Here is a 15,771-nt window from a genome sequence, read left to right on the forward strand (position 1 = left end):
GATTCCTTTTGATATGGACTTTTATGTGTATTTAGAAATGAAAATACATTTTGAGCAAAAGGAACACCATCAAAAAATGTACAGCACTAGTAAAAATAAAGAAAGAAAATATTGTGATGTTGCTAGACACTTGTTTAAAGAAGGAGACAGGAAAGATTACAAGTATTTACAAGTAGGCAGAGGAGAGGAGATGATACAGATTTGTATAAATAGGCAAAATAAAAGAACAAACAATGCAAGATAGATTAAGAAGGCACACAAAAACAGTGTTCACAGAATTTCATTTGTCTTAAATTCATTTTTGCATATTTAATCATGGGACAGGAAATTAAAAGGGAAGGATGAAAGGCAAGAAGAAAGAAGGAAGGAAGGAAGAAACACGAAGGAAAGAAGAATGAGGGGGAAGAGCGAAAGAAAATGAGTAGGAAAGAGGGACGTATCTTTAAAACAAATTATGATAAAATGGAGTTAAAATCATATTCAGAAGTAGATGCTAGTGATGACAAACATTTCCATTCTTATGGATACAGAAGCTACAATAGATCCCTCTGGTAAACATTAATAAAGAGTATGAAGTTTAACTAAAATATTAGAGTCAGTATATTCGATATATTTGGAGAACTCAACAGAGGATAAAGGGAAGAGTAAGGACTGAAAATAAGCAAGAACATAATTACCTGTATTCAAGTAAGTCAAAAGTCTATCCATCTCTTTCTTTCTAAAAATTAAAGAAAAATAAGTTTTTAATTCTTCTAAACCTCTACTACAGAAAAACAGCTGGAAAAAGATACTATTCATGTTTGAGAATTGGGCTAAAAATAACAAAAATGTAATACAGTTTCTAGTTCAATGATAAACCATGACTTCAACACACTTTCTCCATAACTAGTGTCCTCACAGTTTTCTCTCTAGTTCTACTCCTGTTCTTAGGAAATGACTGATAAGGTTTCATATTATGTTACAAGGTTACAATATTTCAGAATAGGTAGTAACCTCTATGATTTTTAAGTTCTGAGACCTTTTAAAATTTTTATTCATTTTATATGTATGTATATCTGCCTGCATGTATGTACATGTACCACATGTGTGAAGTGCCTTCAAGAGGCCAGAAGAGGGCATCATGTTCATTAGAACTACAGTTACAGATGGTATGAATAACTGGGAAAGGAACTTAGGTCTTCTGCAGGAACAAGTGCTCTTAACTGCTTAACCATCTCTCCAGGCCCTCTTTTTGTTTGTTTCTTTGTTTGTTTTAGGAGAAGAATTTAAATCTCTGTTTTAAGTAAAATTGTATAAGAGTTTGATATCTAAGAAAAAGCAAGGCTGATGGTGTGGCTCAGTGTAGTCCTTTAGATTTTGTCTTTAGCACTGAAAAAAGTGCAGGTGCTCTGAGTAAAGCAAGAGTAGATAGTAGACTGGTGGGCTGGAATCTCATCTTTAAGGAAGTGCCACATAATTTCCAGCGTTCTGAGAAAAGACATCTACAGAAGCCATTTATCTAATACAAACTCATTTTCCAGTTGAGGAAACACACCACATAGCAGGGGATGGTTTGCATATGGTGACACAGTGACAAAGTCTTCTTCCCTGATCTTTTAATCCTCTGCCAAATTTGCTTAAGGGATTAACAAATTTTAACAAAGCATTTTGGCTTCCCATTCTATTTTTAGGAGACTGGAAGTTGACATTCTGACCTAACAGGTAAAACAAAATAAAACAAACAAACAAACAAAAAAGAGCAGACTGAAAAATCAACAAGTCTTCTTGAACCCATAACAGTAGTGAGGAAAAAGGCCAAGTTATTGCCAAAAAGACTGTTGAAGTGGGACGGGGGATTACAGTGAGATATGGGCCAGAGACTTGGGCCTGGAAATGACATTGGAAATTGATGCCTTAGTGAGAAGACCTGGACTGTGGCTGACAAATCACTGATGCTTATCCCAGACAAGTCTCAGAAAAACTCCAAGCTGATCTATTGATAATGAGGCTTCAGCACTTATAAAATTCAACGTGGTAGTTTGGCTGTGTTCCCAGTCAGTGTTGGAAAAAAATCCTTTCATGTTTCCTGCAAGGATGGAGAAAAGAAATAGTTTTGAAATATTCCATGATACCATGTTCTTTAAAAATATTTATTTTTATTTTGCGTGTATGGATATTTTGCTTGCATATACGCATATGCATCATACGTTGGTTTAGTGTCCATGGAGGACAGATGAGAGTGTCAGATCTTCTGGAACTGGAGTTATAGATGCTTATAAACTACCGTGTGGGCACTGGGAACCAAATTCAGGTCCTCTGAAAGTATACTCTCTCTCCTAACTGTTGAGCCACTGCTCCAGCCCTTATGTCCTTTTCAAGATTAATTTTTTACTATTGTGTAGGGATACACATGATCTGGTACATGTCGGAAGGTGAGAGGACAACAGTGTGGAGTTAGTTCTACCCTTTCCCCTCTATCCAGAAACAAAACTCAGGCTGCTAGGCTTGCTTAGCAAGTACCTTTACAGGCTGAGCCATTTTCGCAACCCAATACTGTGTTCTTTTAAAATAACATCTGCCCTCTAAACAAACTATTTTACCAGAATTCAACTTCAGCCCTCTGGTGTATTGCCACAACTTCAGTGGAAATAGCTAAAACCAGTTCACTTTAGCTACCTTGTCCATATAAAAAAAGGAGAGGAAACTGTAAAACAATTTCCCTCCCCTATAACTTTCCATCATACAACTAAAAAGCCTATTTGTATCAGTTCTTTTAACATGCTGTATCTTAAGGGAATGGAAAAATCATACTAAAAGGCAAAAATTAATTTGGGAAGACAGGGCCCCATTAGACAGGCATGGCAGCAATGATAAAATGATCAGATTGAAAGAGAGAGAGAGAGAGAGAGAGAGAGAGAGAGAGAGAGAGAGAGAGAGAGAGGGTAGGTAAGGCGGGAGTGGGAGGAGGGAGAAAAAGAGTAACAGCGCTTATACCAGAGAAACCTGACTAATATACAAGCATATATGGGCAATATAAAAAGAGTAAAAGAAATTCTAAGAATGAACCAGAAAGTAGTGCTGGAGGTTTCAAAACACTAGCAGAAATGAAAATTCCTGTGATAGGCTTGTTAGCAGAACAGACATAGCTGAAAGTGGTTATACCAACAAAATCATTTCAAATACCTCAAGCCAAAAATAATAAAGACAAAGAAATCCAATGACTGTGGGACAGATATATAAAAAGTGAAATGTGTAATGGTAACACTGAAAAAAGAGAGAACAAAACAGAAGAATGTGCAAAATCATAATGGCTGAAATGCCCTCACAAATTAATCTTATGTACCAAAACAAAGCTTCAGATCAAGAAACATAATTAAGGGGAGGGGGCCAGACAGACAAATGGACAGACAGAGACAGAGACTCAGGTGTAGAGTTCAATACATACACAAATAAAATATGTAGAATAAAATCTTCAGAAAGCCAAAAGGGGTAGAGGAAGACCCTTACAGATAGAGGAATAAAGGAAAGAATATATTTGACTTGTGCTCACAAATTTATATCACAATACTAAAACATCTAATGTTGTGTTTGTGTGTGTGTATGTGTGTGTGTTAAAACAGGTCTATTTAGCAAATAGTTGATTTGTATCTAGTAAGAGAGGCAGATCAGGCAGGGACACATGTAGGTAGAAAAGCCAAGTAGGAAATCATAGGGAGTGGAGGAGAGAAAGTAGGATTCCTACAGTCTCCTTTGAGGATACTCTCCCAGGGATCAAAAGACTTCCAAGTAGGCCCTGCCTCTTTAAGGTCCTACAAATTTTGGAATACTGCCTTGCTATGAGCCAAGCCTTGAATCATAACGGACCTTGGGAGAATTTAACCTTTGTCCAAACGACACACAAACCCTCACAAAAAAAAAAAAAAAAAAAAAAAAGATAGTGGAGTGGAACATTTAAAATACTGCGAGAGAAAAAAAAAATGACCAATCTAGAATTTCTGTACTCTATACAAAATTTTTAAAGGGGAAGAAAAGAAAGACTTCTCTAGAAAAACAAAAAGTCAATGAGAACATGACTATGTTTAAGGAAATAGACACAAGACATTGAATCTATAGCATGCTGATCTTAGGTCTTCAGACATTTCTGTTGTACATTATTTGTTATAACTTTCTAAATGGAAGGATGAGGATGTAACTGAGAGAGAGGGCACTTGTCTAACATGCACCAAAGCCCTATGTTTTACCCTTCCTGCTGGAAATAAACAAGACTTTTTGCCTATCATATTTCGAATGGGCTAAGACACCTATACAGCAAGACAATAAAATGAGGGAAAGGTATTCAGATAGGCAGATGTTCTCAGATGATTTGTTTGTCATCCTAGAGAACAAAAACAACTGATTCTACAGGCTCCTCCCCCAAACTCCACCCACTACCACCCCAACTACTGAAATTCTTAAATGGTCACCACAGGGTTTCAGATTACAAGGTTAATAAAAATCAAGTGTTTTTCTATACCAATGAAGAATAAATGAAATTTGAAATTAAAAACATAATACTAGAGGACCTGTCCCAACTAACAAGTCTCTCCCATGCTTCATCCAACCTGTCAACTCAGCCAAACAACTTCTCCAAGGTAGAACTTGGTGAGCCTTCCTGAACCTCCCCCTTCCCCACTTTCCCAAACCTATTAGATCTAGCCCAGGTCCTATGTCCGGTGCCCCAGCCTAGTCAAGCTACTGCTACCTGCTCTGCAACTAATCTATAGGATTCTTCTAGGACCCTCCCAAACCATGTCAAACCTCTCCACCCAGCCAGATCTACCTCCATACCCAAGCTTTGTCCAGGACGCACATCCTGAACACAGAGAAACTTAGCTGGGGCCTCATAAGAGCCTTCATCAACCCAGCTACAAACTCTACAATCTACAGTGGTGGCCTTACCTGCATGATATGCTGGTGCAATAGTGGCACAAACATTGTTAGAATAACAAACCACTATTTGATTGGATTTAAGGCCCTCTCTATAAGATAGAAGCCATGTTTGAGACTGCTAGGGTGTCTGAAACTGGATAGGCCATGGCTGAGGAAAAAACCAAATGCTGTTGTCTACTAAGGAAACAAAGCAATAAAAATAACTCCTAATGGTATTCTGTGCTACTCATAGAACTGTCCTCCTAAACATCATTAGAGAACCTTCCTCCTGCAGTAGATTGGAACAAATACAGTGATCCACAACTGGACAATGGGCAAAAAGTGAGACACTTCAGAACCGTCAGTCCCAAACAGGTTATCTTAAAACCCTACCCTCAGGGCCCAGGGAGGTATGCGGATAAGGAGATGGAGAGATTTTAAGAGCCAGAGGGGATGGATGACTCCAAGGAAACGTTGTTTTCCAGACACAACAGGACTGATGACTATATGAACTCATGGAAAACTGGGGCAGTATGCACAGGTTCAAGCCAGACAGGGTCCCAGTGCTGAGAAGGAGAGATGAACATCATTTCTCATCTCTAACCAATCTCCAATTGCCAATGACTTGCAAAGGAAAATTAGTTTTTCTCCAATAGAATCTCATGGTATATATATAAACGATATTTAGCGTAAGCACCCATGCCCAGCATAGACAGCCAACACAAAATGAAATAAGTTATGTTGTAATTTTTTTCCTCATATTCCTTTGTTTGGGTGCTAACTGGTTTTCATATATAATGATTTCGGATTTTGTGTTTTTATGGGTTTTGTAGTGTGTGTATTTCTTATGTTTTTTCTTTTTTTAATATTCTGGTTTGTTTGGTTTTTAATTTGCCTTTGTGTTTTTCAAAGAAAGAGAGAAAGAGAAAAGGTGTGCAGGTGGGAGGGTGGCAAGGTGGGAAGGATCTGGGAGAAGAAGAGAAGGGGAAACAGTGATTAAAATATGTTGTATGAATTTTCAATTAAAAAAAATGAACCTGAGACCTCACTAGAGAGAGCTCACAGAGAAGAAAACATGGCTAAGAAATATCTCAAAAGAAAAAAAGAAGTTCAAGGTCCCTAGAAATTAGGGAAATGCAAGTCAAAATAAGTTTGAGATTTCAGCTTACCCTCATCAGAATGACAAATTTCAACCAAACAGTTAACAACAAATGCTGGAGTGGTGGTGGGGGGGGAAGGAAACCCTTATTCACTGTTGGTGCGATTGCAAGCTGGCCCACTCTAGAAATCAGTATGGAGAATTCTCAAAAAGGTAAAAATGAATCTACTATATGAGAAAGCTATACTACTCCTTAGCCTATGTCCAAAGGACTCAACAGCCTACTCTCCAGATACTTGCTCAGCTATGTTCATTGCTGTTCTGTTTCTAATAACTAGGAAAGTGATACCGTGTCAAGGTCCTTCAATGAATGGCTAATGAAAGTGTAGTGCACATATACTGTGGAATACAATTTAGATGTGAAGAAAACTCATGAACTTTGTGCGTAGTGGACCGAGCTTGTAGAGATCACATTGAGATCCAGGAATAGAAATTTTGTATATTCTCTGTCATCAGAGGTCCCTAGCCCCAAAACTTCAGGTGTGAGTACATATCCTAGAGTAACTGAAGAAACCGGGAAAGTAAAAAGGGATCATTGCTGGGAGTGGGGGAGCGGTAGAAAGGGTACTAATAGAGTACAACTACTCTGAGTAGACGTGAGGTCAGGGATAAGAGCTTCTCTAATTAGGGAGGGACAGGGAGATAGATACAGAAGGAAAGCGGAAAGAAAAATAACAGTAAGACTATCTGGAAAAGTCATAATGAATCATATTATTAACTATCCATCTTTAAAAACCCCATAATACAATAATACATGTAAGTTCATATATATGTATAATATACCTGTAGAGTTTAAATGAAATCTTCTCATCTGGTTTGATAATGTTCCCTTCAAGAGCCAAAGTCCATACAGAAAAAAAAAAAAAATACCAGGCATGAGTTGTTGTTCAGAGCATCCAAGAGACTTCCAAAGTATGACAGGCTATTGATACTGCCCTTGTTTGCCACCCAAAGGTGAAAGTTAAGTCTTTATTGCTGAAGATGCCATGCACTTCAGACATGGGACCTAGAGGCTTCTGAGATGGAACTGCCCTCAATGTCTCTGGCCTGAGGACTAGGTTTCATGGTACTTGAAAGCTCTGTGCAAACTCCCTAAGGATGGAAGTAACCAACAGTCCTATCCCCCTATGACAACAATGACCCACAACAACGACCAGCATGGCATGATATCCCTTAGGGTGCAAGTCACAACAGTATGAAACTCACATACAATAACATAAAATAAAACATGCGTGACCTTGAACATGTTCATTGCTTTTTAGATGCAATAGTATGTGCATGGTACATGGAGTAATATTTGATAAGCTTGAATGCTTTAAGAAAAAACTCCCATTTTTCAAAATACAATATCAAGAGAAGAAGAAGGCAAAGCACAGATTGGTAGAAAATACCTGAAAAGACACGTTGGATAAAGAACTGACTTCTAAAGAAGTATATAAAGAATTCCTAAGACTCGAGAAAAAGAAGACAACTCCATTAAAAGAGAGCCAAAGGAACTTCTAGACTAGTGAACACATTGAGGTGCTGGGATGATGGTTAGCCTGGGGTATGTTTCGTCTGGCTTTTCCTAAACTAACCATTTATAGTAAACTATAACCTAAGTGAAGTGTTTCTCTGAGTACCCCAAGTCAGTCAGTCTAGCAAATAATTGAATTTGGAAAGGGAAACGTATGAGTTCCTGTTTGAGGTCTGGATTTGCACTGGCGAGTGAACTGGGGGCAGTTTTCTAGCTCTGAGCCCTTTAACTTGTAAGGTTGAACATTTATGGTGTAGTTTGTTGACACTGTAATCATGACAGGTTTTTGTTAGACTGTGCTGGCTCACAGGGAGATGGTTTGAACAGAGAAAAGAAAGGGTGAGGGTCAAGGAACTGGAGACCTGAGTGGTCACATGGTCACTCGAGGTATGGAGTAGCATCTGATTTGTGCTTAGAAAAAGTTACCATTTGAATTTTAGAATGGTTGCAATTTCCAGACAGTTGTTTCATTGCATCCATAAGGAAATGAAAACTAGTAAGAAAGGGTAACATAGTCAATCCATTGCGTCAGTATCTGTAACAGCTAAATGGAAAGTAAAGAAAGCTGGATTACAATTTAAAACTAACTTGACCTCAAATTTTGGTGAGTCTGCATTGGCTACTCGCTTAAAGCAGCTCAATCACCAAAAGAAAAAAATAGGAATGGACCAGAGAAAACACTTTGATGGGGCATATTTTGAGGGTTTTTTTCCTTTTTTATAATTTTTTTTCGTAAATTAAAATATAATTTGATATTTTAGTCCAGGACAGCCAAGGCTACCCAGGGAAACATGTCTCGTAAAAAACAAAAACCAAAACTAACCAAACAAAAAACTACCACCACCACCAACAACAACAACAACAACAAAAAACCAAGACAATCTTCTAATAAAGTATTGTTAATTGGGTGGGTTAAACGGGCCATATGAAGTCATATACTAGCTTGCTATTAAAATTAGCAGAAACTATCACATAACTGAAATACATAAAATTTCTTCTTCAAAACTGAAATACCCACAATGTCTCAGGTGATGTTGGAAAAACATTCTAAAGGTAGTGGATAGTGCTCAGAGTTCCATAATAAAATGAAAGTGTTTTATAACAAAACAAAACAAAAAACAAACAAAAGCATGATCATGCTACTTGAAGAATGCAAAGAGTATATATATTTGAACAAAAGCTTCTTTTCTTCTAGAACTGACCTGACTTAGGAAATAGCATAAGGAAACTTAATTTGACAGTGTCATAAGTAGCTCTCAACTGACCAGAAATGAATCTTTCAATGCAAGAATAGTAGTTTCAAGGTTTCTAAGGACAGCACTCTATTTACAAATAAAAACGAATCAGCTCAACAGAGTACATATTGTTATCCTAACAGTAACAGAACAATAGGACACTTGTAAAAATACCCTGTGTTTGGGAACTAACTTGTGGGCAGGGACTAATGGTCTGGCCATATAATCAGACAGAAGGGTAACCGAAAATTGGTCTTTAAAAGGATGCATTTATGAGGTACAGCCCTATAAAAATCACTATGGGAATTTGAGGGGTACATTACTGTAGGACATGTTCATGTTTATCAGACCTACCTGATAGATTCAAAAGGGACTAACAAGAGGTTATTCCCATATGTTCCCTTGAATTGGCTACCTGAGTGAACATTAAGGAACTGTAACAATGCGGAGAAAGGCTGGGTATTGATGCATCCCTTTTATACCCTCTGAGGTACAAAATGTGAACAATTGATCTGTTTTATAATAAGAGACAACAGTTAGAGACGGCCATGAGCTGACAGTCTCAAGGGGTCTTAATGAGAATAGATAGATAGAATAACTCTAAACTGAGTTTTGCTTACCCAGTGCTGTATAAAAATGCTCACCATGGTATGAAATAACTGGAACAGAATATGTCATGCTTGTCTAAACTGCTGGTCATATTTCAGATTTTTTTTTAAAAAAAAATCACATTTTACAGTTCTTATCAACTAACAATGGCCAAAGAGTTGTCTGACTCTAAGTAATAGAGAAGCAGAACAGACCATTTAAACAATGGTTGTTTAAAATATGGGATATAAGGCTGGAGATATAGCTTAGTGGTAGGGCATCTGTCTAAAATGTGAGGGTCAGACTTTATACAAACAAGTTGCATATTTTTCATCTAAATGATATGTAAGAATAGATATTGTCCAGGAAATGCTCCCACTATTAGTACTGTAAAACAAAAACCTATCAATGAAATCAAATCCTGTTGATGATATGCTAAAGGAAGCTAAACTTAAAAATGTAAAGAATGATGAGATTAAATAAATAGATACTATGGTGATATAAGCTGGCTTGGACACCTGGATAAGTACGAAAGATATGATTTGGGGACTACAGGAAATATCCTCAATAAATAAATCTTCTGCTTTCTAGTGAACTGGGGAGAACAAGGCTGGAAAAGGATGTTGGTGTAAATATAATTCTTTCCAAAAGGATGAAATACTGGTATGAAGACTGTATGTTTTTTCTTTTTATCTTCTTCATATCACTTCAGTTTTATGTTTTTAACCTACTGAAGCAGCTGCAGAATCATGTCTACTACAATTGCTGAAAACAGGATTATCTCTCGGCAAGAAACTATAACTCTATTTTATAGTCTTTTTAAAACAGGGTCTCTCTTCATAGTCCAAGCTGTCCTGGACCTCACTCTGTAAACCAGGCTGGCCCAACTGTACAGAGATCTGTCTGCCACTGCCTCCTGAGTGCTGGGATTGAAGGTGTGTGCTACCACTACTGGTTATTTTATAGTCTTTATGTTAAAATTTCTAAGGTACTCATGGGACAAGTTGTGCTTTCATCTCATGTGGCAAAACTGAGGTCAATACAATTGTATTACCGATGAGATAGCTTACTTTGAACTACAGATTTAATGAAATCTCTCTTGCCTGATGATACTTTTCATAGATACAGAAAAAAAAATCCTAAAATTCATGTGGAACCACAAAAGAACTTGAAAAGCCAATAGCAATTCGTGACCAAAAGAGGATATAACAATATCTGACTTTAAAACATATTACTTGTGGATGCTGTGGCCCAGGTGGGGCACGATGGATGGTGAGTGAGGTTTCCATACTGCTCAATAGAATGAGTGCCCATGCCTGCAGGCAAAACCGCATGACACAAAAGTTGGATCCCAGCAAACTGGTAGAGCCTCAGATTGGGCCTAGAACAAACAGGACAGTCTGCATGCTGTCTGCATGGACATTCCCTTGGGTGGCAATGTCTGGCAGGTCTGGTACCTCCTCATAGTGGCAGTGGTATGGTTAGCTACCCCAGAGCTCACGTCAACTCCTCATTGGTGCAAAGGCTGTATAAAAATGTTTGCTTTTGCACAATAAAAGTTGATCTGCACTTGATGCTGGTCTCCAGAGTCTGTTTCCTGGGCTGATGACTCCATCTCCCCCACCCGATTCTGGATCCAGGATCCCACACTAATGACTCTTAGTAATAAAAACCGCATGATGTTGGCATGAAAACACAGATAAAAGATGACTGGAATAGAGGGCCCAGAAATAAACACATTCATCTTCAGAAAGATGATTCTCCATGAAAGTGCTGGAAGAATATATGTTTTAAGACCTTGTTTCATATGGTTAAGTACCTTAACTGAACACTGAAATAAATTTTATTTGTGCCTCCAAAAAGAAAAAAAAAAACTAAATCAGTAAGATCCTGTCTCAAACAAGCAAACAAATAAACCTCTTTTGTATACAATCCTTTATCCAAGATAGAATCCAGTTTGAAGAAATACTCAGAGATGTTTGTACAAAGCTTTTCATAAGTGTTACTTAACACAATGAAGTAGTGTGATGGTTTGGATAAGTATACTTCAAACATCTATGACTGAGCATGGTGGTACACACCTGTAAATCCCAGGACTTGGGAGGCGGAAACAGGAGGATCACTGTGAGGTCAAGGCCAGCCTGAGCTACATAGTGAGTTTACAGCCACTTTGGGCTACCCAGTGAAAACGTGTCTCAAAAAAATATGCTGGACAATAGCAGCCTTTTAATAAATGGTGGTAAATTTTAAAAGTGGATATCCATATATAGAAGACCAAAACTAGAACATGAACTCTTACCCTTTATAAAAATCAACTCAAAATGATTAAAGGCTTTAACGCAAAACTTGAAACTATTTCAAGAAAACAGAGAAACACTTTAAAATATTGATACAGGCAACGATTTCTTTGATAGGACTACAGTAGCTCATCAAAGGCAAGAATTCATAAATGGATGGTGTTAAGAAGTATCTGCATAACAAAGAAAATAATGAAAAGATAGCCTGCAGATAGGAAAAAATCTATTAGCTAAAGGGATTAATATCCTTTATATAATATATAATAATAATAATAGTATATATAATACTATATAGAATATATAATTTTTAAAGTAACACTCAAAGAATAAATAATAAAATCAATTAAATTGGCAAATGAACTCAAGTGGCACTTTCCAAATGAGGAAGTACAAATGGCCAATAAACAGAAGAAAAATGTATAATATTATTAAGCCATCATAAAAATGCAAATTACAGTTACATTGAGGTTGCATCTCACCCCTGTTAGAATTGATATAAAAACAAAATGAAACTAAAAAAACAACAAAAAGTACTGCCAAGAATGTGGAGAACAGTGAACACCTACACACTGTTGGTGGGAATAAAATTAGTCCATCCATTTTCTAAAATAGTACAGAAGTTCTTTTAAACATTAAAATAGAACTACAAAATGATCCAGGTATATCACTTCTGGATATCTGAAAGAAGTAAAACCAGCACACAAGGAAATATCTTCACACTTATCTATTTATGGCTGCACTAGTCACAATAGCCAAGATATGGAATCAGCCTAGATGTTCATCAGAGATGAATGAATAAAGTAGCATATTAACCATCCATAAAGAAGATAAAAGGGGCTAGAGAGATGGCTCAGCAGTTAAGAACACTGGTTGCTCTCCCAAAGGACCAGGGTTCAATTCCCAGCACCCACATGGCAGCTCACCACTGTCTCTAACTCCAAGACCTGACACCCTCACACATATAATGCATATAAAATAAAAATGAATAAGTTATTTTTAAAAAAGAAGATAAAATTATGTCATTAATGGAAAAAAATGAATAAAAGTGAATGGCATCATTTTAAGTACAATACGCCAAATGCAGAAAGGATAAGTACCATATATTTTCTTTCACATACACAAACAAATTGAAAATAATGACATGGAAGTAGAAGAGGAAATTAAGGAACTGAAAATAGGGCTGTGGAGTGGAACAAACAGGAAGGAGAAGGTAGACATGATCAGTATATGTTATATACATGTAAATGTCACAGCAAAACTTATTAATATGTGCAATTCATATGGTTTATAAAAAGAAAGCTGAGGGAAGGTGGGTGGTACTGAGAGGAGATGAGGGAAGGAGCTGCAATGAAGATACAAAGTGAATAAATTATAATAAATAAATATATAGATAAAATTAAATTTAAAAAAATACTCACCTACTGAAAAATAACAAAATTAGTTCAACCATGTTCATAGCAGCTTTTTATTCGTAATAGCCAGAATCTGGAAACAGCCCAGATGTCCCTCAATGGAGGAATGGATACAGAAATTGTGGTACATTTACACAATGGATTACTACTCAGCAATTAAAAACAAGAAAATCATGAAATTTGCAGGCAAATGGTGGGAACTAGAAAAGATCATCCTGAGTGAGGTAACCCAGAAGCAGAAAGACACACACGGTATATACTCACTCATAAGTGGATACTAGGTCTATAAAATAAAACAGCATAAACATACTAAACTCTGTACACCTAAAGAAGCTAAATAAGGAAGAGGACCCTGGGTAAGAAGATCAATCCTCACTTAGAAAGACAAAATGGGATGGACATTAGAAGTAAGAGAAAACAAGAAGCAAGATAGGAGCCTACCATAGAGGGCCCCTGAAAGACTCTACCTAGCAGTGTATCAAAGCAGATGCTGAGACTCATGGTCAAACTTTGGACAGAGTGCAGCAGAGAATCATATGAAAGAAGAGAGAGTTAGTAAGACCTGGAGAGGACAGGATCTCCACAAGGACCAAATATATCTTGGCACAGGGTCTAGTCTGAGACTGATTCTCCAACCAGGGACCATACATGGTTATAGGCTAGAACTCCTGCTTGGATGTAGCCCATGGCAGCTCAGTATCCAAGTGGGTACCCTAGTAAGGGGAACGGGGACTGTCTCTGGCATGAACTCTATGGCTAGCTCCTTGACCACCCCAGCTCCCCTGTGAGAGGAGCAGACTAGCTAGGCCACAGAGGAGGACATTGCAGCCAGTCCTGGTATGACCTGATAAGCTAGGGTCAGATGGAAGGGGAGGAGGACCTCCCCTACCAGTGGACTTAGAGAGGGGCAAGGAGGAGATGAGGGAGGGAGGGTGGGATTCAGAGGGAAAGTGGAGAGGGGGCTACAGCTAGGATACAAAGTAAATAAACTGTAATTAATATAAAAAATTTAAAAAATTATTTAAAAAAGAAAAAAAATAAAAGGAATATATTTTTTAAAAAGATGGCCTGCTCATTTTGTTTCTATGTAACAATGCCCTATATAAATAGGAATTGATTCATTTACTAGACCAGTATTGTCTGAATCTGGTTCAGCACAGTGGCTAAATCTAGTGTTCCTTCTAAAAAGTAGATTTTTTGGTTAAATATCAAGAAAAGGAGACACAGAAGACAAAAGTAAGGCAAGAATATGAACTACATAGTAACAAAAGTCAAATATTACATCAGCATCTCAAGGAAGCTAAGAACATATGATGATATTGTCTCAGGACAACAAAATGGCTCTGAGGGTAAGGCACTTGTCACCAAGCCTGACAACTCAACCCGAGTTCTATCCCCAGGACCCACATGGTGGAAAGAAAGAAAGAAAGAAAACTTGGACTCTTTAAACTTTTTCTCTGACTTCAACACAAGTGCCCCTCTCAACAAATAAACAAATAATGAAATTAAAATACTAAGATTTAAGAATATGACATGTAAAAAAAGACGCTCCTTAAGATATGCCATCAAGAAAATGTGAAGTAAAACAAAGACGTTCATTACCTAATACATAACCCAGAAATCTTGCTCCAATATACTGACTAAAGGGACTAAAAACCTAATATTATACAAAGTCCTGCATATAGATGCTTATAATACCTTTTAAAACAACTAATACATGTCCAAAATATGGAAGCAATCAAGATTCCCTTTAATGGGTGAATGGAAAAACAAGATGTGGTACATTCAGTACTGAAACGATATGTACTATTAGTCATAAAAACAACATGGAGGAGTTGTAAATGCTTATTATGTGAAAAAAGCCAAGGTTAGAAAAATCTATTTTACATGACTGTGTCTACATGACACTGTGCAAGACAAATCTGTGACTGTAGCAAGGCGTTGACAAAGGAGGGAGAAATAGGTAGAGGATACAGGATTTTTAGAACAGGGAAAATACTATGGTATGGTATGGCATGGCATGGCACACATTCTTCTCTAAACATATATAGAACAATGAGAGAGAACCCTAATGAAAACTGGGCTTAAGGTGACAATGTATCAACTTAGGTTCCTTTGTTGTAATATCTGTATTTATCTGGTAAAGGATGTTGATGATGGAAGTTAATCCTAGGCAAATAGGGAGAAGGGATATATGGAAACCTCTGCAACTTCCTTTTAATTTTGCAACAAACCTAAAACTATTCTCTAAAAAGCAGCAAGTAAGTTAACCCAGCTCAGGAAGACAAACACTACATGCATGCTTTCTGTCATCTGTGGTTCCTAGCTCCAAAGCCTCAGTGTGAATATAAAACATGGAGTAACCACAGAAACCAGGAAAGTATAAAGGAACATTAGGTGGGAGACAGGTACTTGAAAGGGGAATAGCAAGACGCAGGTGATATGAAATGGAAAACAGAAAAAAAAAAAAAGGAGGCGGCTCCAACTTGGCAGGAGGTCATCAATACATACAGAGAAGGAGGGATAAGGGACAAATAACATCAATGTTACTTGATAAAGCCTGAAAGAATCATCTTGTTTTATATTTATTTATTGGTTGTCCAATACAGTATGGTCAGCCCTGAAATAAATAAAAATAAATCCAGCAGGTTGTATTTATACATACTCATGTGTGTAC

The 15,771-nt window shown here is 37.3% G+C and overlaps 1 protein-coding gene across 1 annotated transcript in view; it reads right to left on the bottom strand.

Annotated features, from left to right (window-relative positions):
- Tex11 (testis expressed 11) overlaps positions 1-15,771 on the bottom strand; it is a 126,097-nt gene that overhangs the window by 6,320 nt on the left and 104,006 nt on the right. Inside the window, 1 exon segment of the mRNA XM_060375507.1 lies at positions 678-718. Coding sequence (XP_060231490.1) covers positions 678-718 — 41 coding nt within the window.

This window comes from Meriones unguiculatus, chromosome X (assembly GCF_030254825.1).
Source record: "Meriones unguiculatus strain TT.TT164.6M chromosome X, Bangor_MerUng_6.1, whole genome shotgun sequence".
NCBI classification, from domain to species: Eukaryota; Metazoa; Chordata; class Mammalia; order Rodentia; family Muridae; genus Meriones; species Meriones unguiculatus.